Below are 27925 nucleotides of genomic sequence, written 5' to 3' on the forward strand. Positions count from 1 at the left end.
TACATATTTGCTTAGTTAGTAAATAAATATATTTTTCATAGAGATGTTCATTACAATTTTTTATATTTAAGTGGCAAAAAAATCAAAATCATCTTAAATGTGTAACAATTAAGATGCGGCTATATAAACTAAATAATTCATTATATGATGGAATATTATGCAAATATTAAATGTTTATAACTATTTATAAAACACAGAAAAATAATTCTATTAAGATGTTATGAGAAAAAATATTTCCCAAATTTGCATAGAATACCAGCACAACTACATTAAAACAGGTAGAGAAAACAACAAACAGAAAGATTTTACATGGAAGCAGAGGTGGTTTTGGAATGGCTGTAATTGACAGACATTTGTTTTTCTCCACTGTTTCTATTGTAAAGTTCAGATAATTAGCACAGTATATGCACAGAGGAAAATTAAACAAATCACAAGAAAATACCTTAAAATGTAATTTGTAGGTTTACAGAGAACATGGTTCTGGAGTGTGATTCTGCTTATAGTAAAGAATGGTGGAATTATTTCCAAAAATCGATGTCTGCCTAATAGAAAGTAATGGTGAATAAAGTCATTCTTATAATTAAACATAAGTGTATTACATCTTGCCCAAGGAAACATCAATTGCTATGTTTGAAACAATCAAATGAAAAACTGTCTGCTCTGCAGTTTCATATGGTTAAGGAAAATGTAGTGGTTACACATCTTGGGTATCCGTTCAATAGTTAATTTATGATAGCGTTTCATCTTCCCATAGTGAATTCCGAAAAGCCTAATGAAGCAATACTTGAACTGATAGTTGATTTGCAAAATAAATGCAATTTTGATCTTTGCTTAAGTGCTTAAGTAGGTACTTTAAAGTCACCTAATTTGAGAGCTCTTAATAAGAACGATGAAAACAGTACCTTACTTTTCAATGCACTGTATTTTCCCACCAAGGTATTCTGACACGTAAAATCGTTACATTTTTTAGATAAGACACTTACTACCTTACACCTCACTGGGAATCTGAAGTGGTAGTGTAGTTTTCTGGGGTTTTTTTGTATAATTATTGCTATATACTCAGGCTTAGATTTATTCACCAAAGAATAGCTGGCCAGTAGCCAAGTGGGCACTGGTTCATTTCTAGTCAAAGATTAATGCTCAATACAATACATTCCTTTTATTAAATATTCCAAATACATTATCTTGGCATATAGACACTGTAAATATTCTCAGAGCTGCGTTATAAATAGCTTTGTGGGACAAAGGTCAAATCCGAGCCATGAATGCCGTATTGAGTTATTGTTAGTGAGAGACCCTATTACTCAATCCTAGATTAGTGTGAATGGCTAAACAGAGTAACTGGAAGGAGTCTCCTCAACATGCTTAAGGCTTTGTGTTGTGGAGGTGTGGGCATGAAGATGTGGGGGTATACGGGTATACGGACCTCCACTGCCACCTTATATCTAAAAGGTGGACTAGGAATAGGTGGGAGAATGTGAGTATGTTAGTAGTAGGGGAGGAGGAAAAATGAGATTTAAAGAGGAAGAGAGGAAGGGAGAGAGGGAGCCAAACACTAAGAGACGCATGGATGTTAACTAATCAAAGCATAACTATGTAGTCAGGGTATACCAGAATGTCCAAGCAATTCAGGGATAAAATTTATTTAATTTTCTCCTCATCATAAAACTTCAACTTTATTTATTATTAGATGTCTTTGCCTTTAGTATCCAAGTCAGTATCTGTAATTTTAGCCATTTTACCTAAGGAGGAAATGACATCTTTGCAGTTTTCAGGAAAATGACTATACCATAAATCGGGATTTACTTACACAATGAAATAACATTAAAATATCCATACCCTTTCAGGGCCCACTGATGTTTATGTATTTTACCCTGATAGAAAAAGACATCCAAGAATCCTAGAATTAAAGTACCTTTTTGGGGGCTACTAGTGTAACAAGCATTGATATGAGTAGAGTTCAATGGTACAAGAGCACTACCCCTTAGTTCCATTTAACATGAAACTGAGATAATATAGGTTATGCACAATAAAGAGGGGATTTGGAGAAAAGTTTTTTGAAGCAAATATGTATTTGTAAATTGCTACTAAATATTGAACTCAGATCCAGCAAAATTATGAAGCTGTTGGAAAGGGACCTCTTGAATACTCAAGTTGGTGATTAAGCTTTTAGCTAACGACTTCCTTCTACACTGTGTTACCGGAAGTCCCAGTTGTGCCTTTCAGGCCTCATCAGAGCTGTTCAGGAAAAAAGGAGGAGGAGCTGAACTGCTGATCAGCTCATTTCCTTGTTCTTAGAAGTGCTGACGGAAGATTGGAAGGGAGAAGATACTGGAACGATTACTTCTAATGTTTGACATCATTCAATGCACGTCACTCTCTAGAGTACTGCAGATAAAGGACGCCTGAGTTAGGTAGACATAAGATGCTGGTCTTTAAGAGATCTTCTCTTGGTTTTTCAGAAAGATGCTGAGCCAAGTCTGCATAAGTACCTGAAAAAGACTCCGCTCCTTTAAGTAGTAAATGAATCCTCAGACACTTGTGTTCCTGAAAGCTTTGAGTTGTGCAATCTTCTGGTATATCTTAGTCTCAAGATTAGCTGGATTATTAAGTATGTTTCAAAGGATGTTGATTTTCTAAAAACAGTAGATATTAAAACAAACTGAGGGGGCTGGGTGCAGTGGCTCATGCCTGTAATCCTAGCACTTTGGGAGGCTAAGAAGGGAGGATCACTGGAGCTCAGGAAACCAGCCTAGGCAACATGGGGAAACCCCATCTCCAAAAAAACCAACAAAATTAGCCAGTCATGGTAGCACATGCCTGTAATCCCAGCTACTTGGGAGGCTGAGGTGGGAGGATCACCTGAGCCTGGGAGATTGAGGCTGCAGTGAGCTGTGATTGCACCATTGCACTCCAGCCTGGGTGACAGAGTGAGACCTTGTCTCAAACAAACAACAAACAAAAACAAAAACAAATATTGAGGAAATACAGGCTTGATGACCTTGAACATGCCACCTCAAGATGTGCTGCTTTGTTATATTGATTATTTCTAGCTGAAGGCATTTGAAAAACAGCAGGTGCAGGATAGCCTCCCTGACCTTCTTCTAAATGCAAATCATAAAATTTCCCATGAGACAGGTGCTTTCCCCATATCAGAAAGAAGAGAACATTCTTATCACTGGAGACTGGGAGCTGAAGCTGAAACGAATCTGGACAAACCAATCTACTAAAACAACCCATCTTCCATTAATTTCCCCCATATATTTCCTCATCACTGCCCCACAATTTACTTCCCCTGTCTTGTTACATCCTCACAATGTTTAACACATTTTTAAAAAAAGGTATTTAGGCTTTTGGGCCTAACAGCTTCTTTGGATTTTTATTTTCTTTATGAAGACTCCTGTGTGTATGGAAAAGTATTTAATAAAATTTGTATTTTTTTTCCTGTTAGTCTGTCTTACATTAATTTAATTCTCAGCCACAGAACCTAAGAAGATAGAAGGAAGATTTTCCTCCCCTACATTATTGACGATAATCATCATTATTGATTGAACAATGAGTGAACTTATTTCTTGATATAATTACTTCACCAAATCCTCGCAATTATGCTACCTCTTTGCCCATTTACAAATGAAACATTTAGGGTTTTAGCTCTAGCTTCGTCAGTAATTAACTAGATCTTGTATAAACTTCTTACTTTCCCTCCCTTTCTCCCTATGTATACAAATATATACCTGCCCTAATTATGTCACAAAGTTCCACTAAAAATCAAATGATATTCAGAAATAAAGATTCTGAGATAGAAAAATTTGGACATTTGTAAGTTAATAGAAGTATTGGTTAATAAAGCATTTTAAACAAAAGGAGAAAAACAAAATAATTACAAACAATCAAAATGTGTATATATGCTTATAAGAAATATTGTACTAATGGGAATTCTGCTCATTTGTTTAATTTTTACCCCATTTGCAAATATGTAAATTGGGATTACAAGCAAAATTCTATACCAAATAATAGTAATGCTGATTGGTGAATTAAAGTCAAACCCATGTATTTCTAAAGTATCTCCCATGGTTGGTATTGCCCTTCTGAGAATCAGCAAACTAGAACTACGGAAGTTAATGCAGGAAATAACCTTAAAATACAGCATTGAAAATAAATGCCAAATATGTATGGATTATTTTGAGTTATAATGACTGGGAACATTACTGGTGTGTAGTGGGCAAGGACGTGAGATGTTCTGGCCTGGAGAGGATCATCTATCCAATATGATAGCCCTTTACTCCACATGACTTCCAACTGGGCAGAAAAATGTGGGATCTCCTTTATTTTAATTAATGAAGAAATACTTATTTAAATGAGAGAAAAAATCCATGATTCTATTGAAAAACCATTAGGAAAATTTAATTTCATGACTTCTTTTTCTTGTTGTTTCCCCCCACTCAATTGTTTCTTCTGTTATTATTTATTTTGATTTCACCACTATCTCACTACAGCTCTGAGCATAGGAACTGTTGGAATACTACATATAGGGATAAGGTCCAACAAATTTGCCAGAAGACTCAGTTTCCTCATTTTTTCTATTTTCATAGACTGAAATTTGTCTTAGCATGCTATCCTTACTTGAGTTAGCTATTTTTCAATTTCTGTTGTCATGTATTAATGTCTGCTTAAATGAATACTCATCGTAATACTAGTTCTTGTTCTATGTCCACTTGTACCTCTACTCTTTTAATTTGCCTGTACTACTTTGATGGAATTGTTGTAAATCTAAATTTGTTCATTATAACTAATTGCAAGTATTTATCTCATTATGCATTTCAGTATCCTAACGCTACAGCCCTTATGAGTTGAAATACACAAGAAATTATTATAAATGATTTCCTTCATGTTCTCTCTGATATTACAGTTATTGTATCAATTTAATTTTTAAGGTGAATAGGTAGAGAATAAGAAGGCATTATAAAATATTTGTTATGGAAAAGGCAATGTTGGGTTAGAAAACATTGTTCTAGACCAGGGGTTGGCAAACTTTTTGTTTAAAGGACCGATTGTGAAGATTTTAGGCTCTGTTGGCCACATAGTCTCTGTTGCAACTACTCAACTCTGCTGATACAGTGAGAATACAACAATAAAACACATACAAAAGACTATGAGTAACTGTGTTAACAATAAGTTTTATCTGTAAAACCAAGCAGAAGGATTTTGCCTGACACTTGGTTTGACAATCCCTGCTCTATATTCTTTTTTTACTGTGTAGTTTTTCATTATATATGTCCACCCATCCACCACACTTGATTTATACTCTACTCTCAGTGAATACAGACTTTGTTTCCGTTGTTTTGCTTCTGTAAACAATAACCCAGCAAACATTTTGCACATGTCTGCAAATGATTCTCCATCTAAAAAAAATGCTGAATGCTAGGATATGTGCATTTCAAATTTGATTGATTCTTGCCACATTGTTCTTATTTTTGTTTGCTTTCTAGAGTAGAATTTCTGTCCTTATCTTTATGACCTCCTTTAGGCTTTTTCCCATGCTTTTTAAAAATTCTGGAGTAATCACTTAACTTTCATATTTATGTTTTTTACTTTAATTTTGTTTATTCTTTATTTGGCATTACAATTATATTGCTCAAAACTCAAAAGTTCACAGAAGGTATCCAGTCAAATCTTCCCTTTTCTGTGCTCAGTACCCCTTGTGGTTCTCTGTGGAAGCAAATAAGCTCAGCAATATCTTATTTAAATCTCCAAAGACAACCTAAGCATTGTCAAGTAAATATATACACACATACTCTTTCCCCACCTCTTCTGTATATAAATGGTAGCATACTATACATACACAATTAATCTTGTTTATTTCATTTCACAATATGTCTTGGAAATTGTAATAAATGCATAAATTGGCAATGTCTAGAGGCAATTTTGATTGTCACAACTAGGCAGTGGGTGCTACTGGCATCTAGTGGGTAGAGATCAGAGATGCTGCTAAACATCTTACAATGTACAGGGCAGCCTCCATAACTAATGATTATCCAGTCCCAAATTTCAGTAGTCCCAAGGTTGAGGAACTGTACTTAAATGATATTGTATCAGGTGTCAATCGCATTTTTCAAATCTCCTATAGTCTAAAAATTTTGATGTGCTAGTGTATCAGTTTCTGATACTGTGTGTTATAATAGCTATTTTTATTTTCTAAAATAAATTTCTCTCTCTCTCTATGTATATAAACATGCACACACAACACACATACATATGTATATATAAGTACATATATTTACTATGGTTATATCTTCTTAATAGTTTCTTCTCTTAACATGTTATATTACTTACTAGTCCTATTAGTATCTTCGTCTTAAATTTTGTATCTCAACTATTTATATTCTTGCACCACTTTTCTTTTGGTTAGTATTTACATAACAGATCTTTTTTCCAATTCCTCTAGTAGTTTTGTATTAGATTTAATTCTCTAACTGGCATATTTTTGAATTTAAAAAAATCTATTGACTATTACTTATTTTAGCAGGTGAGTTACTACCCATTAAATGTTTACATTTGAATATTTGTCATATATCTTGATTTACTGCTGTTATTTTTCATCTTCTATTCCCCATATTTTTCTTCCTCATTTGTTTTTCTCCTTTCCTTTTCCTTGTGGATTGGTAATATTTCATGTTTCCCTTAGGTTTTTTTTCTGGTTGTTTTGAAATCACTGGGTCCATTAATAGTTCTCTTTTTTCTTTTTGCACAGTTACTTTAAAAATTTTAATACACACAACTAATTACAAAGTTTTCTAACAATATTTTCTAGGTTCTAATGTATTTACTCTGAACATGTTAAAAGGTGACATACTGCTTTTTAGCCACCTACCATCACTTCCATATGGTCATCATTGTTTAGAATTTTGGTTTCTACCTACTTAAAAAACATAAAACTCCTTAATATATTTTCAGTCAATAGTTAATTAAATCTATCAACATGTTTTAGCAGTATCTGTTATAACTCGTTTTTATTCAGTCCGTCAAAATAATATTGTTTATCATCACCCAATGGTTAATCTAATTTGTCAACATATTTTTATCAATTTTCATTTTAAATTTTGTTTTATCTTTGATCCACTCCTTCCTTCTGGCTTCACTTTTCTTCCTGCTAAAGAACATATTTTAGTAGTTCTTTCAGTGAGAATCGGTGGGTGGTACAATCGTTTTGTTTTATTTTTTTGTGAAAATATCTTTACTGTGCACCCTTTCCTCAAAAAGAATGAACCAAGAGAAAGAAATGAAAGAAAAAAGAGAAAGAAAAGAAAGGAAGGGAGAAGAAGGAAGGGAGGGAGGAGAAAGAGAAGAAAGAGAAAAGGAAAGAAGGAAAGAAGAAAGAAAGGGAAAGAAAGGGAAAGAAAGAAAGAAAAGGAAGGAAGGAAGGAAGGAAGGAAGGAAGGAAGGAAGGAAGGAAGGAAGGAAGGAAGGAAGGAAGGAAGGAAGGAAGGAAGGAGGGCAGGCAGGCAGGCAGGCAGGCAGGCAGGCAGGAAGGCCAGTCACTACTATTTTTTTCTAGTAAGCCAGGTATTGTTCATTGCCTTTTGGCCTCTACTATTGCTAAGAAATCTGATTCCAGTCTAATTATTATCCCTCGGTAAGTAAATTTTCTCTTTCAGAAGCTTTGAAGATTTTCTTTTCAATCCTTTATCATCTGCACTGTAACATGTTTCGGTATGGAGTATATATATTTTTATCCCATTCAGTTCCTAAAGTGCCCTTTTGGTCTCAGGATTTATATATATATTCCTTCCATTATGAAAGCTTCTCAGCTTTATACCTTTATTTATATATTCCCTATTACTCTATTCTGTTTTTTCAGATGTTCTATTACATAACTCAGTGATTTTTTGACTAAGGTAAATATAAACAGAAAGCATACTTGCATATCACGTTACTTTGACAGTTAGCTTTCTGAGGAGTTCTTAGAGAGACCAAAGCCATCAAAGATATAATTTTATGGCATAAATCTATGACTCTTAGCCTTTGTGGTTATAATAGTAGTTAGTAAGAATGTGCAAATCACTTCTTAGTCTCAAAGTAAAATGACAAGATGTAAAAAAGAACATTCTGTTTCCTTTGAAAGAATATAACTTAGAACCTTTGAAATGGCCCAGTACAAGGGGCCACAAACAATTACGTGATTTTGTTTTTGTGTTTGAAGAATGATATAATGATTAGTAACAAAATACCCAGTTAAGAGTGGCTCCAATAATAGGAACATTTTATATCATCCAAAAAGGAGTCTGGAGATGCATTGTCTCAACTTTCTGCTTGGCCATCCACATCTTCTTTGCCATATCTCTCTGAATGATAACAAGACAGCTACAGTGGTTTCAAAACATCATCTCCTTCTATCTACACATCCCAGTGGAAATGAAGGAATGGGGATGCAAATATTTTTCCCTTGCATGTCTTTCTTCTTTTATCAGGGAAAAGAATTATCTCCAAGAAGCTCCCCTCTCCCCACCAAAACAATCTCTTTATATCTTATTGGATAAACTTGGTCACATACTGACCTTCACACCAGAAAGTGAGATAAAGGGAATGAAATTAGCACTGGTTTAGAACAGTCATAATTTATTCCCTGAGTCTGGGCATACTGCTGCCCACATAAAATTGCTTTTTTTTTATTTTTCAGTAAGAAAATGGGAGAGATAACTGTTGAACCTACGGATACCCAGCAGTTTTCACTACCAAGATTACAAATTCAAACTATTAATTTCCATATTCATGGAAGAAAGAAAAGGAGGTACCCTTTCTTTTTCTCATTTTCTGCCTCATTGCCATAAATAAAGAAAAGCAAGTTGAGTGAAATTTTTTCAGAAAATTGAAACTTATTGACTGTAAACTCGAGCAAAAACCCTGATCCAGCAACCAGAAGGCCTGAATCTGCCATCAGTTAGTTATAGCGCCTTGGGCAAATCACTAATGCACAGTTCTCCAACTGTGGTGGAAGAAAGATTGGATTCAATTAATTGCTATACAGTCACTTCTCATTTTAAGTCTCTATAAGGCTTTGAATCAGCAGCTTAATTATATGGGATGATTTTCAAACTAAAGGTAACTCTATAGCCAAACTTTGTAACTAATAGGCAACCTTGCACCCTGTTGATCCCAAATAATTAATGTGGCTTACAAAGGAATTTAATTTAAGAGTCAGAGTACAACCTAGTAGAGATTCACCATTCAGAAGATGGCCAAATAGGAACAGCTTCAACCTCCAGCTCCCAGCATGAGCGACACAGAAGATGGGTGATTTCTGCATTTCCAACTGAGGTACTGGGTTCATCTCACTGGAGCATGTCGGACTGTTGGTGCGGGACAGTGGGTGCAGCCCAACGAGTGAGAGCTGAAGCAGGGTGAGGCATCTCCTCACGCAGGAAGCACAAGGGGTCAGGGAATTGCCTTTCATAGCCAAGGGAAACCGTGACACACAACACCTGGAAAATCCGGTCACTCCCACCCTAACGCTGCACTTTACCAAGGGTCTTAGAAAACGGCACACCAGGAGATTATATCCGGCGCCTGGCTTGGAGGGTCCCACGCCCATGGAGCCTCCCTCATTTGCTAGCACAGCAGTCTGAAACCTAACTGCAAGGCGGCAGCTAGGCTGGGGGAGGGGCGCCTGCCACTGCTCAGGCTTAAGTAGGTAAACAAAGCAGCCAGGAAGCTCGAACTTGGTGGAGCCCACTGCAGCTGAAGGAGGCCTGCCTGCCTCTGTAGACTCCACCTCTGGGGACAGAGCATAGCCAAACAAAAAGCAGCAGAAACCTCTGCAGATGTAAAAGTCCCTGTCTGACAGCTTTGAGGAGAGTAGTGGTTCTCCCAGCACAGAGTTTGAGATCTGAGAATGGACAGACTGCCTGCTCAAGTGGGTCCCTGACCCCCAAGTAGCCTAACTGGGAGACGTCCCCCACTAGGGGCAGACCGACACCTCACATGTCACATGGCCGGGTACACCTGAGACGAAGCTTCGAGAGGAACAATCCGACAGCAACACTTGCTGTTCAGCAACATTCTCTCTTCTGCAGCCTCAGCTGCTGATACCCAGGCAAACAGGGTCTGGAGTGGACCTCAAGCAAACTCCAACAGACCTGTAGCTGAGGGTCCTGACTGTTAGAAGGAAAATTAACAAACAGAAAGGACAGCCACACCAAAACCCCATCTGTATGTCACAATGATCAAAGACCAAAGGTAGATAAAACCACAAAGATGGGGAAAAAGCAGTGCAGAAAAGCTGAAAATTCAGAAAATCAGAGCGCATCTCCCCCTCCAAAGGAATGCAGCTACTCGCCAGCAACGGAACAAATCTGGACAGAGAATGACTTTGCCGAGTGGAGAGAAGAAGGCTTCAGTAGATCAAACTTCTGAGAGCTAAAGGAGGAACTATGAACCCAGCACAAATAAACTAAAAACCCTGAAAAAAGATTTGACAAATGGATAACTAGAATACCCAATGCAGAGAATCAATAAATGACCTGATAGAGATGAAAACCATGATATGAGAACTGTGTGACAAATGCATAAGCTTCAGGAACCAACTCAATCAACTGGAAGAAAGAGTATCAGTGATTGAAGATCAAATGAATGAAATGAAGTGAGAAGAGAAGTTTAGGGAAAAAAGAGTAAAAAGAAATGAACAAAGACTCCAAGAAATACGGGATTATGAGAAAAGACCAAATCTACATCTGATTGGTGTGCCTCAAAATGACGGGGAGAATGGAACCAAGTTGGAAAACACTCTTCAGGATATTATCCAGGAGAACTTCCCCAACCCAGCAAGGCAGGCCAACATTCAAATTCAGGAAATACAGAGAACACCACAAAGATACTCCTCGAGAAGAGTAACTCCAAGACACAGAATTGTCAGATTCACCAAAGTTGAAATGAAGGAAAAAATCTTAAGGGCAGCCAGAGAGAAAGGTCAGGTTACCCACAAAGGGTAGCCCATCAGACTAACAGCGGACCTCTCGGCAGAAACACTACAGGCCAGAAGAGAGTGGGGGCCAATATTTAACATTCTTAAACAAAAGAATTTTCAGCCCAGAATTTCACATCCAGCCAAACTAAGCTTCATCAGTGAAGGAGAACTAAAATCATTTACAGACAAGCAAATGCTGAGAGATTTTGTCACCAACAGGCCTGCCCTACAAGAGCTCCTGAAGGAAGCACTAAACATGGAAAGGAACAACCGGTAGCAGCCACTGCAAAAATATGCCAAAATGTAAAGACCATCATTGCTAGGAAGAAACTACATCAACCAGCAAGCAAAATAACCAGCTAACATCATAATGACAGGATCAAGTTCACACATAATAATATTAAGCTTAAATGTAAATGGGCTAAATGGTCCAATTAAAAGACACACTGGCAAATTGGATAAAGAGTCAAGACCCATCAGTTTGCTGTATTCAGGAGACCCATCTCACGTGCAGAGACACACATAGACTCAAAATAAAGGGATGGAGGAAGATCTACCAAGCAAATGGAAAACAAAAAAAGGCAGGCATTGCAAACCTAGTCTCTGATAAAACAGACTTTAAACCAACAAAGATCAAAGGAGACAAAGAAGGCCATTACATGATGGTAAAGGGATCAATTCAACAAGAAGAGCTAACTATCCCACATATATATGCATCCAATACAGGGGCACCCAGATTCATAAAGCAAGTCGTTAGAGACTTAAAAAGAGACTTACACTCCGGCACAATAATAATGGGAGACTTTAACACCCCACCGTCAACATTAGACAGATCAACGAGACAGAAAGTTAACAAGGATATCCAGGAATTGAACTCAACTCTGCAGCAAGCAGACCTAATAGACATCTACAGAACTCTCCACCCCAAATCAACAGAATATACATTCTTCTCAGCACCACATTGCACTTAGTCCAAAGTTGACCACATAATTGAAAGTAAAGCACTCCTCAGCAAATGTACAAGAACAGAAATTATAACAAACTGTCTCTCAGACCACAGGACAATCAAACTAGAACTCAGGATTAAGAAACTCAATCAAAACCGCTCAACTACATGGAAACTGAAAAACCTGCTCCTGAATAACTACTGGGTACATAATGAAATGAAGGTAGAAATAAAGATGTTCTTTGAAACCAATGAGAACAAAGATACAACATACCAGAATCTCTGGGATACATTTAATGCAGTGTGTAGAGGGAAATTTATAGCACTAAATGCCCACAAGAGAAAGCAGGAAAATCTAAAATTGACACCCTAATATCACAATTAAAAGAACTAGAGAAGCAAGAGCAAACACATTCAAAAGCTAGCAGAAGGCAAGAAATAACTAAGATCAGAGTACAACTGAAGGAGATAGAGACACAAAAAACCCTTCAAAAAATCAATGAATCCAGGAACTGGTTTTTTGAAAAGATCAACAAAATTGATAGACTGCTAGCAAGAGTAATAAAGAAGAAAAGAGAGAAGAATCAAATAGACGCAATAAAAAACGATAAAGGGCATATCACCACCGAACCCACAGAAATACAAACTACCATCAGAGAATACTATAAACATCTCTATGCAAATAAACTAGAAAATCTAGAAGAAATGGATAAATTCCTGGACACTTACACTCTCCCAAGACTAAACCAGGAAGAGAGTGAATTCCTGAATAGACCAATAGCAGGCTTTGAAATTGAGGCAACAATTAATAGCCTACCAACCAAAAAGAGTCCAGGATCAGACGGATTCACAGCCAAATTCTACCAGAGGCACAAGGAGGAGCTGGTACCATTCCATCTGAAATTATTCCAATAAATAGAAAAAGAGGGAATCATCCCTAACTTATTTTATGATGCCAACATCATCCTGATACCAAAGCCTGGCAGAGACAACAAAGAAAGAGAATTTAGACCAGTATAACTGATAAACATCGATGCAAAAATCCTCAATAAAATACTGGCAAACCAAATCCAGCAGCACATCAAAAAGCTTATCCACCATGATCAAGTGGGCTTCATCCCTGGGATGCAAGGTTGGTTCAACATATGCAAATCAATAAACGTAATCCAGCATATAAACAGAACCAAAGACAAAACCCACAAGATTATCTCAATAGATGCAAAAAAGGCCTTTGACAAAATTCAACAGCCCTTCATGCTAAAAACTCTCAATAAATTTGGTGCTGACAGAACGTATCTCAAAATAATAAGAGCTATTTATGACAAACCCACAGCCAATATCATACTAACTGGGCAAAAACTGGAAGCATTCCCCTTAAAAATGGGCACAAGACAGGGATGCCCTCTCTCACCACTCCTATTCAATATAGTGTTGGAAGTTCTGGCCAGCGCCACCAGGCAAGAGAAAGAAATAAAGGGTACTGAAGTAGGAAAAGAAGCAGTCAAATTGTCCCTGTTTGCAGATGACATGATTGTATATTTAGAAAACCCCATTGTCTCAGCCCAAAATCTCCTTAAGCTGATAAGCAAATTCAGCAAAGTCTCAGGGTACAATATCAACATGCAAAAATCACAAGCATTCTTATACACCAATAGCAGACAAACAGAGATCCAAATCATGAGTGAATTCCCATTCATAATTGCTTCAAAGAGAATAAAATACCTAGGAATCCAACTTACAAGGGATGTGAAGGACCTCTTCAAGGAGAACTACAAACCACTGCTTAACAAAATAAAAGAGGACACAAACAAATGGAAGAACATTCCATGCTCATGGATAGGAACAACCAATATTGTGAAAATGGCCACACTGCCCAAGGTAATTTATAGATTCAATGCCATCCCCATTAAGCTACCAGTGACTTTCTTCACAGAATTGCAGATTCACCATTCATATTTAAGTTTTGACTAGCATAATTTACAATCAGACACTTGCTCTATGGTGAATCTATATGGGAAGAATGTTTCTGAATCTATCTTCCCAAAAGAGCATTACTAAGTGGTCTGGGGAAGAATGAGTTCTGAGATAAAAATAAACTTGAGAGAGGCCAGATTAATCATATTTAAATAAATTTCTTTATCATAAACTTCTTAGAAGACCTACAATGCCAAAGTGTATTGTGACTCTCCCAAAGAGATATATCATCTCCCAAATTTGACTGTGGGTCCTTTCTTCATGAAACATTTGAATTATTTCCCAATTTAAAGTAATCATATTGCCTTATATTTTTGTATGGAGTTGACATAAATTCCAAAATATTTTTTAAAACATCCTCTTGTAGTTCTATGAACACCTTTCCTTCTCAGACCTTTTTTGCACTACGTTTTTAACAATTCTGCCCTAATTATTATAAGATGCCAAATTAATAATGCTATTCCAGAAATAGAAAATAAACAGTATATAAATATACATGTAAATTTTAGCACACATATTAATTTAATAAATACATATATTTTTATTATACTTTAATTTCTAGGGTACATGTGCACAACGTTCATGTTTGTTAAATATGTATACATGTGCCATGTTGGTGTGCTGCATGCATTAATTCGTCATTTACATTAGGTATATCACTTAATCCTATCCCTCACCCTTCTCCTCACACCACGACAGGCCCTGGTGTGTGATGTTCCCCACCCTGTGTCCAAGTGTTCTCATTGTTCAATTCCCACCTATAAGTGAGAACATGTGGTGTTTGGTTTTCTATCCTTGAGATAGTTTGCTAAGAATGATGGTTTCCAGCTTCATCCATGTCCCAACAAAGGACACGAACTCATCGTTTTTTGATGGCTGCATCGTATTCTATGGTGTTTATGTGCCACATTTTCTTAATCCAGTCTATTATCGATAGACATTTGGGTTGGTTCCAAGTCTTTGTTATTGTGAATAGTGCCACAATAAACATATGTGTGTGCATGTGTCTTTATAGCAGCATGATTTATAATCCTTTGGGTATATACCCACTAATGAGATGGCTGGGTCATATGGTATTTCTAGTTCTAGATCTTTGAGGAATCACCACACTGTCTTCCACAATTGTTGAACTAGTTTACAGTCCCACCAACAGTGTAAAAGTGTTCCTATTTCTACACATCCTTTCCAGCACCTGTTGTTTCCTGACTTTTTAATGATTGCCATTCTAACTGGTGTGAGATGGTACTTCAATGTGGTTTTGATTTGCATTTCTCTGATGGCCAGTGATGATGAGAATTTTTTCATGTGTTTGTGGGCTGCATAAATGCCTTCTTTTGAGAAGTGTCTTTTCATATCCTTTGCCCACTTTTTGATGGGGTTGTTTGATTTTTTCTTGTAAATTTGTTTGAGTTGTTTGTAGATTCTGGATATTAGCCCTTTGTCAGAAGGGTAGATTGTAAATTTTTTCTCCCATTCTGTAGGTTGCCTGTTCACTCTGATGATAGTTTATTTTGCTGTGCAGAAGTTCTTTAGTTTAATTAGATCTCATTTGTCAATTTTGGCTTTTGTTGCAATTGCTTTGGTATTTTAGTCATGAAGTCTTGCCCATGCCTATGGCCTGAATGATATTGCCTAGGTTTTCTTCTAGGGTTTTTATGGTTTTATGTCTAACATTTAAGTATTTAATCCATCTTGAATTAATTTTTTGTATAAGGTGTAAGGAAGGAATCCAGTTTCCACTTTCTGCATATGGCTAGCCAGTTTTCCCAGCACCATTTATTAAATGGGGAATCCTTTTCCCATCTCGTTTTTGTCAAGTTTGTCAAATATCAGATGGTTGTAGATGTGTGGTATTATTTCTGAGGGCTCTGTTCTGTTCCATTGGTCTATATCTCTGTTTTGGTACCAGTACCCCTCTGTTTTAGTTACTGTAGGCCTTGTAGTATAGTTTCAAGTCAGGTGGCATGATGCCTCCAGCTTTGTTCTTTTGGTTTAGGATTGTTGTGACAATGCAGGCTCTTTTTTGGTTACACATGAACTTTAAAGTAGTTGTTTTCCAATTCTGTGAAGAAAGTCATTGGTAGCTTGATGGGGATGGCACTGAATCTATAAATTACCTTGGGCAGTATGGCCATTTTCACAATATTGATTGTTCCTATCCATGAGCATGGAATGTTCTTCCATTTGTTTGTGTCCTCTTTTATTTCGTTGAGCAGTGATTTGTAGTTCTCTTTGAAGATGTCCTTTACATCCCTTGTAAGTTGGATTCCTACGAATTTTATTCTATTTGAAGCAATTGTGAATGGGAGTTCACTCATGATTTGGCTCTCTGTTTTTCTGTTATTGGTGTATAGGAATGCTTGCGATTTTTGCACATTGAATTTGTATCTGGAGACTTTGCTGAAGTTGCTTATCAGTTTAAGAAGATTTGGGGCTGAGACGATGGGGTTTTCTAAATATACAATCATGTCATCTGCAAACAGGGACAGTTTGACTGCTTCTTTTCCTAATTGAGTACCCTTTATTTCTTTCTCCTGCCTGATTGCCCTGGCCAGAACTTCCAACACTATGTTGCATAGGAGTGGTGAGAGAGGGGGAATGCTTCCAGTTTTTGCCCATTCAGTATGATATTGGGGGTGGGTTTGTCATAAATAGCTCTTTTTTTTTTTTTTTTGAGATATGTCCTATCAATACCTAGTTTATTGAGAGCTTTTAGCATGAAGGGCTGTTGAGTTTTGTTGAAGGCCTTTTCTTCATCTATTGAGATATTCATGTGGTTTTTGTCTTTTGTTCTGTTTATGTGATGGATTATGTTTATTGATTTGCATATGTTGAACCAGCCTTGCATCCCAGGGATGAAGCCCACTTGATCGTGGTGGATAAGCTTTTTGATGTGCTGCTGGATTCGGTTTGCCAGTATTTTATTGAGAATTTTTGCATTGATGTTCATCAGGGATATTGGTCTAAAATTCTCTTTTTTTGTTGTGTCTCTGCCAGGCTTTGGTATCAGGATGATGCTTGGCTTCGTGAGTTAGGGAGGATTCCCTGTTTGTCTGTTGATTGGAATAGCTTCAGATGGAATGGTACCAGCTCATCTTTGTACCCTTGGTAGAATTTGGTTGTGAATCCGTCTGGTCCTGGACTTTTTTTGGCTGGTAGGGTATTCATTATTGCCTGAATTTCATAGCCCGTTATTGGTCTATTCAGGGATTCAACTTCTTCCTGGTTTAGTCTTGGGAGGGTGTATGTGTCCAGGAATTTATCCATTTCTTCTAGATTTTCTAGTTTATTTGCATAGAAGTTTTTACAGTATTCTCTGTATTGATATCCCCTTTATCATTTTTCATTGTGTCTATTTGATTCTTCTCTCTTTTCTTCTTTATTACTCTTGCTAGCGGTCTATCAATTTTGTTGATCTTTTCAAAAAACCCGTTCCTGGATTCATTGATTTTTTGAAGGGTTTTTTGTGTCTCTATCTCCTTCAGTTCTGCTCTGATCTTAGTTGTTTCTTGCCTTCTGCTAGCTTTTGAATGTGTTTGCTCTTGCTTCTCTAGTTCTTTTAATAGTGATATTGGGGTGTCAATTTTAGATCTTTCCTGCCTTCTCTTGTGGGCATTTAGTGCTATAAATTTCCCTCTACACACTGCTTTAAATGTATCCCAGAGATTCTGGTATGTTGTATCTTTGTTCTCATTGGTTTCAAAGAACATCTTTATTTCTGCCTTCATTTCGTTATGTACCCAGTAGTCATTCAGGACCAGGTTGTTCAGTACCTGTGTAGTTGAGCGGTTTTGATTGAGTTTCTTAATCCTGAGTTCTAATTTGATTGCACTGTGGACTGAAAGACAGCTTGTTATAATTTCTGTTCTTTTACATTTACTGAGGAGTGCCTTACTTCCAATTATGTGGTCAATTTTTGAATAATTGTGATGTGGTGCTGAGAAGAATGTATATTCTGTTGATTTGGGGTGGAGAGTTCTATAGATGTCTATTAGGTCCATTTGGTGCAGAGCTGAGTTTAATTCCTGGATATCCTTTTTAACTTTCTGTTTCATTGATCTAATGTTGACAGTGGTGTGTTAAAATCTCCCATTATTATTGTGTCGGAGTCTAAGTCTCTTTTTAAGTCTCTAAGGACTTGCTTTATGAATCTGGGTGCTCCTGTATTGGGTGCATATATATGTAGGATAGTTAGCTCTTCTTGTTGAATTGACCCCTTTACCATTATGCAATGCCCTTCTCTGTCTTTTTTGATCTTTGTTGGTTTAGAGTCTGTTTTATCAGAGACTAGGATTGCAACCCCGGCCTTTTTTTGTTTTCCATTTGCTTGGTAGATCTTCCTCCATCCCTTTATTTTGAGCCTATGTGTATCTTCTGCACATGAGATGGGTCTCCTGAATACAGCACACTGATGGGTCTTGACTCTTTATCCAATTTGCCAGTCTGTGTCTTTTAATTGGAGCATTTAGCCCATTTATATTTAAGGCTAATATTGTTATGTGTGAATTTGATCCTGTAATTAGGATGTTAGCTGGTTATTTTGCTCATTAGTTGATACTGTTTCCACCTAGCATTGATGGTCTTTACAATTTGGCATGTGTTTGCAGTGGCTGGTTCCAGTTGTTCCTTTCCATGTTTTTAGTGCTTCCTTCAGGAGCTCTTGTAAGGCAGGCCTGGTGGTGACAAAATCTCTCAGCATTTGCTTGTCTGTAAATGATTTTATTTCTCCTTCACTGATGAAGCTTAGTTTGGCTGGATATGAAATTCTGGGTTGCAAATTCTTTTGTTTAAGAATGTTGAATATTGGCCCCCACTCTCTTCTGGCCTGTAGTGTTCCTGCCAAGAGGTCTGCTGTTAGTCTGATGAGCTTCCTTTTGTGGGTAACCCGACCTTTCTCTCTGGCCGTTCTTAACATTTTTTTCTTCATTTCAACTTTGGTGAATTGATAATTATGTCTTGGAGTTGCTTTTCTTGAGGAGTATCTTTGTAGGCATTCTCTGTATTTTGTAAATTTGAATGTTGGCCTGCCTTGCTACGTTGAGGAAGTTCTCCCAGATAATATCCTGAAGAGTATTTTCCAACTTGGTTCCATTCTCCCCATTACTTCCAGGTACGCCAATCAGGCATAGATTTGGTCTTTTCATATAGTCCCATCTTTCTTGGAGGGTTTGTTCATTTCTTTTACCTCTTTTGTCTCTAAACTTCTCTTCTTGCATCGTTTCATTCATTTGATTTTCAATCACTGATACCCTTTCTTCCAGTTGATTGAATCGACTACTGTAAGCTTGTGCATGCAGCACATAGTTCTTGTGCCATGGTTTCAGCTCCATCAGGTCATTTATGGTCTTCTCTAAGCTGTTTATTCTAGTTAGCCATTCATCTAATCTTTTTTCAAGGTTTTCTAGTGGCTTTGCGATGGGTTTGAACATCCTCCTTTAGCTCAGAGAAGTTTGTTATTACCAATTGTCTGAAGCCTTCTTCTCTCAACTTGTCAAAGTCATTCTCCATCCAGGTTTGTTCCATTGCTGACAAGGAGTTGCGTTCCTTTGGAGGAGAAGAGATGCTCTGATTTTTAGAATTTTCAACTTTTCTGCTCTGTTTTTCCCCCATCTTTGTGGTTTTATCTGCCTTTGGTGTTTGACGATGGTGATGTACAGATGGAGTTTTGGTGTGGATGTCCCATCTGTTTGTTAGTTTTCCTTCTAACAGTCAGGATCCTATGCTGCAGGCCTGTTGGAGTTTTCTGGTGGTCCACTCCAGATCCTGTTTGCCTGGGTATCACCAGCAGAGGCCTGCAGAACACAAATATTGAAGAATGGCAAATGTTTCTGCCTGATCCTTCCTCTGGAAGCTTCGTCTCAGAGGGGTACCCGGCCATATGAGGTGTCAGTCAGCCCCTACTGGGAGGTGTCTCCTATTTTAGGCTACTCCGGGATCAGGGACCCACTTGAGGAGGCAGTCTGTTCATTCTCAGATCTCAAACTCCATGCTAGGAGAAGAATTACTCTCTTCAAAGCTGTCAGGGAAGTTTAAGTCTGCAGTAATTTAACAAATATTAAATGGTATGAACACCACCTTCACATTGTAAAGATACAATATTACAGGCAACTATTTTGTCCCCAGTATTTTAACTTATTTGTCAATGATCACTTTTAGGCCACCTTTTTGAAATATTTTATAGAATAAAAGTTTGGGGGAAACAGAGAAATATTAATGTAAGTCATTTTTCTAAATATGCTATAATTGTAGATATGCTTAAACTCATTCAAAAGAAAGAGCAAGCAGATAACACCAGGAAAGAACAGGAAAGTTTTTACTGCTTATAAAAATAAGTCCGTCAACAAGGGATTTCAGGCAGGAGTCACACTAGAACTGCTTGCAGACCAAAATTTCAAATCCTAAATGAATCTTTGCAGAAAGTAAACTGCAAAAAAATTGGAATGGGTTTTCATTCCTTTGTCATGTAGCTAGTAAGGGATGGATATTGCCTACTGGGAGAACCATCTTGCTGCCTGAAGAACAGTAGAAATGACAGTAACAAAAAACACAGAAGAATTTAGGGGTTGCTATCAGGGGAGCAAAAGAGTCTCCATTGGTTTAGTAGAGAAAAGCAGCCTTAAAATGAAATAAACAAAAACTTTTAAAATATCTCCGTCAAAGGTATGAGTTTTTATGGGAGTAAATAAGTCATCATCTGTTAATGAACACACAGTAACAGAAGTGGCTTCTAAGGCCAAAGAATTTCAAATATCTAAGAACCAGGAAGAATGGAAAGGAAAGTTCAAGATATAACTTGACCTAATAACAAAGTTGTAAATAACAATGATAAGATGATGAAGTATTTGTTAAGCAGATACTTACATCTATCATTTCATGAAACCCTATGCAATTGTTACTACAAAAAATGAAGGCTTAGACATGTTGAGTGACTGCCCAAATTCTTGAGAATTTTGACCAGGTCATGGAGAGTGTTTTTAGGATGTTAATTTACGTGTGCATCATGGGTGGGTGGGAGGAGACGTCAGATGTTGGCAAAGTAAAAGGATACAAAACCATAGACACACCCAATCTGTCTACCATTTTCATTTTAAATTCTTGTTCAAACTGGAATGTTATTTTCCATTTAACCATTATTTAATAGATCCCTTTATGGTTACAACTTTCTAATAAAGGATAGCTATATTTTAAAATTAAAAAATTAAAAATAAATTTGCCATCTGCCTAACTAGACAGCATTGCCATCTAGTGGCCTAAACACACTACAGCTACCACTTCTGGGGTGACAGCAGGGGTCCTGAAGGATGGCTCTGAAGGATGTGCCCAGTAGATACAATGTTAATAATGATGGCAAGCCATACCAAGAGCACACAAACTCATCCAAAGCAAACGTGCTGACATTCAACAAGAAAACCCACTCTAACCTCAAAGATGTAACAGCTTCACTGAGAAAAAAAGCAACCAAAAAAAAAAAAAAAAAAACCCAACTACCACCACCATTGAACCAAGGTTTTGATGTGCCTCACTTACTTATTTATTTTTCTTTGAAATTTTAAGATCCATTTCTTACTCCTGTGTTCACCTACCTGCATGGTAATGTTTCCAAACATTCTCTCATCTTTACAGTAAGAATATAGCCCTCTATCAACATGACCAAGGAAAGAAGCAGGTATCAGCTGCTAATGACAGTCAATAATCAACAGGGAGTCAATCTGTTGACTTAACAGACTTTAAGTTAAGTTTAAGTCCCTGTTGACTTTAAGTCAGGGACTTAAAGACCCGGAATCTGTCCTAGAATGAGCAAGCTAAAGCTAGGCTTTGGTCTAAACAAGATGAAGATTTAAAGGACAGGAAAATAGGAAAAGGCTTACCAGATTGGCACAGATGCAGCTTCCACTGAGGTACCCAATATTCTAGTGATAAATTCTCTTGACAAACATCCTTTGGGGCCTTTTCTTTAATTAAAATCAGATACTCACTGCTTCTCCAGATTTACTGCAAGGCTTATGTAACGCTTTGTTTCTGCAACCAGGTCACCTATTGAAACCACCAACATGCTGAAAGGGCACGGAAGGGCATGGAGAAAGAACCACGTCAAGGAGTGGACCACTGTCACAACACCACTGGTGGGTTTCTGCCAAATCCCATCTCTGACCCTACAAGTTTAAGATCATGAAGGATGTGAGAGCACAAACAAAACAGCTGTTAAATCTTTTTTAGCCCATTTTGGATGAAATAAGTATAGAAACACAGGAGATCAGTTTAGATCTGTTTGAATAAAGGGACAGGAAAAGTTGGAAGAGGCAGTTTTCAGAAATCCAAATACAGTATGTGCTTCTCCAAAATTTGCATCAGAGGCTGAATCACGCCCATGCAAATGGATCTTAGTTCAAATTCATGTCAGAAAAATCTGGAACACACTTCACTTCCCATATGCAAATATCCTAGGAAAGCAGCTGTTTGTTCTTACCTATAATAAAAAGGATCTCCACTGCAATGTCACTGACAGTTGTGCTCCGAGTTGTGGATAGGTCGTCATTGCCAATAAAGCAAACGTTGTAAGGTACAGTCACAGCAACATAAAACGTTGCCAACAAAATAAGCCAGTCCCAGCCAGCTTTAAAAGTGCTAAAATGCAAAAGTATGAATTTGGACTTTTTTGCATCAGAAACTTTATATTCCGGAAATGCTGGTTTATCTACAAAAACATTCTGTGGATGAAGACAAAAAGGAGAGAAAGGAGAAACACAACATTAGAAGCAAGGATTACATAGTTTGAAACATACACTTTTGTGAGGAGGATCATTCACTACACAATGCAATATCTTACAAGTGACTTTTAAAAGTTGGTGATGCAAAACATCTAAACATCTAAAACTGAGCAGAGATCTTTGTTATAAGGAACAGGAATATGCAGAGTTTAGTCATGAAGCTAAGTGAGTAACCCAAATTTTGTTCATTAAAAAATAAAAAAGACCATTACCTAAGATGTCATCAAAAAACATTCACAGTTATATGTAATCCTACACACATTATAAACACAAAGCTTTATTTACATTCCTATTGTCATGAGAACATTCTGTATACTTATAGATTTCTGATGACAGTCATTGTCTAAAGACTACATTTGACCTGGTATTTTACTCATGACAGCAATGGTATCTTTCTTTCCAAAAAGAATAGATATATGACCAATAATATATTGTAAACAGTTTACATTTCTTTCCAAATATAGCTAAGTCATGCTAACTACTTTCATTTTTTGCATTGTGGCTGTTGGTGAAGTTGGGAACCCAAACCTCATTACCTTGATAGACACAGATGCAGTCTGACATGCGCCAGACATTGTTCAGATGGTAAAGTAAGAAACAGTTACTTAAGAGTTATTATTCAAGTCAGGGGAGGAGAAAGCCAGTGTTCACTGTGCAGTTGACTAAATGCAGAATAGCTGGAGTTTTTGATAACTGTAAAAGCACTTCACTTTGAATGCAGTTGAAATTGATGAACAATTCCCTTCTTGCTAGAAGACAAAGGGAGGCCCAACAATAGCATGTGTGGAAATTTGACAACCCTGTGACCAGATACTTGCAGACCTTGCTTTGACCTCAATTAATGAGAAATACAAGATAGGTAATGGAAACTTATATTTGAAAGTTTAGTTGAATTAACAAAGCAGTTAAAAATTCCAGGATACATATTACTTGTATGTCACAATGCTGTGTTCTTGTCTCACTCATTGAGGGAAGGGCAGATTAATGTGAAGTGTTCGGGGATCCTGAAGTACCTGAGGATTCAAGAAAGGTTCAGAAACATCAGGAACATTTAGCTCTAAGTGGTGACTGTCAGTGATTGAATAGTTCTGCTACCTTGATATTAACACACCCCTGTCTGGCATTTCTCTTTGGTAGGTATTTTCAACCCATGTTTCCACTTCCTGTTAATATTCTCACTCAACCCACACAGGCATCTCATAATGTCAGCACTTCATGGTGGGTCACTGTTAAACTATTTCCAGATGGTCCTTAGATGCCCATCTGCCACTGCATCTATGTTTCATACAATTCCCTAATATTCATCCTGTCTCCTTTGCCTCATTCTCTGGTTTGAAGAAAACAGTTCCAAAGGTAGACTCTGGCATAAAACAGAGAAGAGGAGACGAAGTAGCCCTGTTGGGCTTCTCATAAAAATTCAGTCTGTTACATTGGAAGAGGGAATTGAGGTCTGTAACCATTAATCTTCCCACCATTGATAAACACTTCTAGTTATAATAACATGATTGATTCTAATCCAACTTTTCCCTGAATATTTACTACAATAAAGAGTTATCAGAAGCCTTGGGAAATATCTCATTTTCTATCCACATAACTTTTTCCTATCATATTACAGAAATTAAAATTTTACAGTGTTTGAGGGAACATCAGTATCTAGGGGTAATGATTTGGGAAAATTAAAAAGTGAAATTTTTGTTTTTGTTTTTGATTATGCTGATAATGAAGCATTAGGGATTCTGTCACAAAAGTTCAGCAATATATCACTTTTCTGTACAAATCAGAAAATAAATCACATGGTTTCATTTTGTAAGCTACTTAGAACAAATTTTTAAAATATTTTTAAAAGATACTGAGAATTCAATACATTTGAGATTAGATTTAAATTTTGAAATGTTGTTAACTCAAATCCTGCAAACATCTTTAATCACCTGAGTGAAAAAAAATAGATGCTCCTCTTCTTCCACCAGTTTTTGTAACGTTTTATCCAAATCCTTTCAAATGAAAAAAATACTTGAAATTGTAAAAAAAAATTGTACACAGTTGTAAAATTATGCTTTTTAGCAGGAAGTAGGGAAGAAGACATGTTATTTGTAACTGTCAAACATGGAGTTTGCCTGGTCTAGAGTTTGCCTAACATCTAACGTTAGGTTTATCTTATTTATTAATCTTCAATCATATTTCTTTAGTACCAATGGTGTTTTAGATGTTTAACCTCTAACCTATGAAACCAACAAAATAGTTAACTCCAGTGCCTAATTAAGGTAATTGTTTCCTAAACTATTTTTGCAATAGTTCCTTTGAAGCTATCATCTGAATGAGCAAGAGAATGTGAAAATATTTCTACAGTCACTTCAGTGAGTAATCTAAAGCCAGTGTATGCCTTTGATGATCACCACTGTTCCCTGCCAGAAGTATGCATTTGTAGCACTCTCCTTTCAAGCTTCCAAGGCTCTAGTGTGATCTTTAACATTTCTTTGTGTTGGAAACATTTGCATCATCTCATTCTCATTTGATTGACAGAATAACAAATTAAGGAAGGCAGAATTTGAAAACACCTTTTTCAAGGTATACCCGGCAAAGTTAGAGCCAGACTAAAATATGTTGCATCCTGATTCCCAAACCTGCTAATGACCTGGTGAGTTCATTTGACTATGGCTGAAGCGTATATTCCTGTTCCACAGAACTTTATCTGAGAAACAGCAAGGTAAGAGTCAGAAGCACGGTGGCTTTGAATTAGAAGATTAAAGGTTGGGTGCCACAACTGCTGTTTCTAATAAGTTGGTTTTTTTCCATCATTAAAATGGGACTAATAAAAATCAGACCTAGTACTGGCTTCTATAAGAATCAAATAATATGATTTAAGCAAAAGGAATTTGCAAATAGCAAACGACTATAAAATGTTAAGAATTATTTTTTGTGTGTGCAAATGTTATTACAGCCAGAATTTCCAGAAAATTTGTTTATTTAATAAACTATACAAGTCATTTCCTCTTCTCCCTTCTGTCTTCCTTCTATCTTCCATTTAGCCATTCTACTGTGTTATCCCTGAAAGGAGATGGTGAACAGGTGAACAGGGCAAATCCTGATTCCATACTTTGCTTCAGGAATAAGATATTACCTGTAGTATTAGAGTCACTGTGCTGATTAGGCATCTTAAATTATTATGTATTATTTTAATACTCTACCCTGATGTTTGTATTTCTTAAATGAATGGCAATTAAGCAAATTAGCTAAGTAGTGGGAGTTACACTTTTTTGGAAATCATATTTTTAAGTACTGCTTTGTACTTTGTTAAATCTAAAGGGAAAAATAGCATGCCCAGCAAATGCATTTTAAAGCACTAATTCTTACTATGTTTAAATTCTCCACTAAAAGCTAGATAGTGTCAGCTTTCAGCCTTACAGAATCTGTGGATAATATTTGTTTAGGTGCTTTGCTGGTTGGTTTGCATGGAATCAAGCCCAGATGTAGTTCCCTTTGTTTCTTCCTATAACTTGCTTATGTCACTAAGGCTGACTTGGTAACTGAAAGGGGATGTAAATAGGCACCAGTGGAAGGATCCATAGATCAAGTGGTGTGTACTGTTTCAAGCCTCTCCCTGGATTCCCAGGAAATCAATGTAACACTAGGGCACACGTATCCCTAGAGAACCTTTATATTGAATTAGGACCAAAAAAAAAAAAAAAAATCAAAATGTGACCCTCCACAGTGGTACATGGCAGACCAGCACGGACATGGTTGATGGTCCTGGGAGGACAAATGATTCAAAACATCTTGTTTTGGCTTCCAGAAAGTTGCACTGAAGTAGAGCCAGGTTTGCAGCACTTTCATGTCAAATCTCGCTCCTCACCCTGGGTTCATACATCTTTCTTTGTTCACTACAATCAGAGAAATGAATACTTTGTATGTCTGATGAATGGTCCTGTTTTATCAAAGCATGTGTATGTGTATGTCAGATTAGGTAGTCCTTGAGCGTGCTATGTTAAAAATAAAATGCCAGAGGATCTCCCCTCTGTCGTTAACTCCCAGAACTTCTGGATCTTAAATCAATTCCAAAACAGATCTGGTCATTTCATGTGACTTTTTCTTGTCATTGGCAAGTTAGATGCTGGTATTTAATCTGCCACCTATGGTCACACAACCCCCCATATATGTTTTGATGATTCCATAAGGCAAATTAATGACATTAACATCATTTTAAAACTCTGACTATCTACAACTAAATAGACATTGTTCTAGGTTTCTCAGTGAAGTCTCTTAGTGCTAAGAACCAGTTACAAAATTCCATGTGAAATCCTGGAGGATATATGCCATGTAAAATTGGAAAGAATCACCTTATACAGGCATAGTTATTTGTTGTGGCTTTGACAGAGAGACACCATATTTCAGAAAGCAACTCTATTGTAATTTACTAAAAGTGTGACTTTCCAAAATTGTTTAATGTATGGTATGCAATTGTAAATCCAGTGTTTTACTGTGAAATTTTCAACTGTGTTTTATATAAAATGAAAGTTTTTTAGTGGAGTAATGGCTTTGATTTGGTCATGTTTCTCCTGGATAAAAACATTTGTAGAACTAGATAATGTGCAAAACGATGGAACTAAAATTAAATTTGAGAAATTTTAACCAAAAAACTATGAATGTGTAATATGACTTGCTGCATCATTTTTGTTTCCTAAAATGTAACCAGTGTGTCCCCATTTGCAGTATCCCTAGTACCATATTTACTTCACTGCAATAATATTCTAATCTCTATGCTGTGATAACACTATGATTAAGCACTTTTATTATAGAAATGCCTCATGACTGCTGACCTTTTCCAGTTTGTTCTATATAGAAAAGCACAAACCAAAGTGGAAAAAAAAATGTAGGCAAGCCAGTAAATGGGTAATTGAGGCCTTTCTTTAACGAGTCAAACATTGCCACCAGGGGAAACACTAGCATTCGTCCTGTACACACATACCACCTACGTTATTTATTTTCAATTTGTTCTTTTCTCTTCTTTGCAGGTGCCCAGAGATGTGATAAAGGACTGCTCGACTCCGTCTCCGGGCTGAGTCAAAGTGGGTCCCTGCTCTTGATCTTCCTTTGACTTTGTCTGGGGGAAAACAAAGCTCATTAGACACAAATGCATGCATCATTTCACCTCCAGAATGCCGTTTTGACAGTTCCCTTTCAAGAGCATATTGTACATGTTTTCCAATACCTCAAATAATCTGCTGGATCCTAATGACATTTAATTTAATTTTAGTCCTTTATAATTTGTACATTTTTATC

The 27925-nt window shown here is 36.9% G+C and overlaps 1 protein-coding gene across 1 annotated transcript in view; it reads right to left on the reverse strand.

Moving 5' to 3' along the window:
- KCNH8 (potassium voltage-gated channel subfamily H member 8) overlaps positions 1 to 27925 on the reverse strand; it is a 400761-nt gene that overhangs the window by 155772 nt on the left and 217064 nt on the right. The window contains exons 4-5 of the mRNA XM_010354979.2: positions 27619 to 27746; positions 22348 to 22588 (exon numbers count right to left, since the gene is read on the reverse strand). Of these exons, the coding sequence (XP_010353281.2) occupies positions 22348 to 22588; positions 27619 to 27746 (369 nt within the window). The remainder of the gene's footprint in view (positions 1 to 22347; positions 22589 to 27618; positions 27747 to 27925) is intronic.

This window comes from Rhinopithecus roxellana, chromosome 1 (assembly GCF_007565055.1).
Source record: "Rhinopithecus roxellana isolate Shanxi Qingling chromosome 1, ASM756505v1, whole genome shotgun sequence".
Lineage (NCBI taxonomy): Eukaryota > Metazoa > Chordata > Mammalia > Primates > Cercopithecidae > Rhinopithecus > Rhinopithecus roxellana.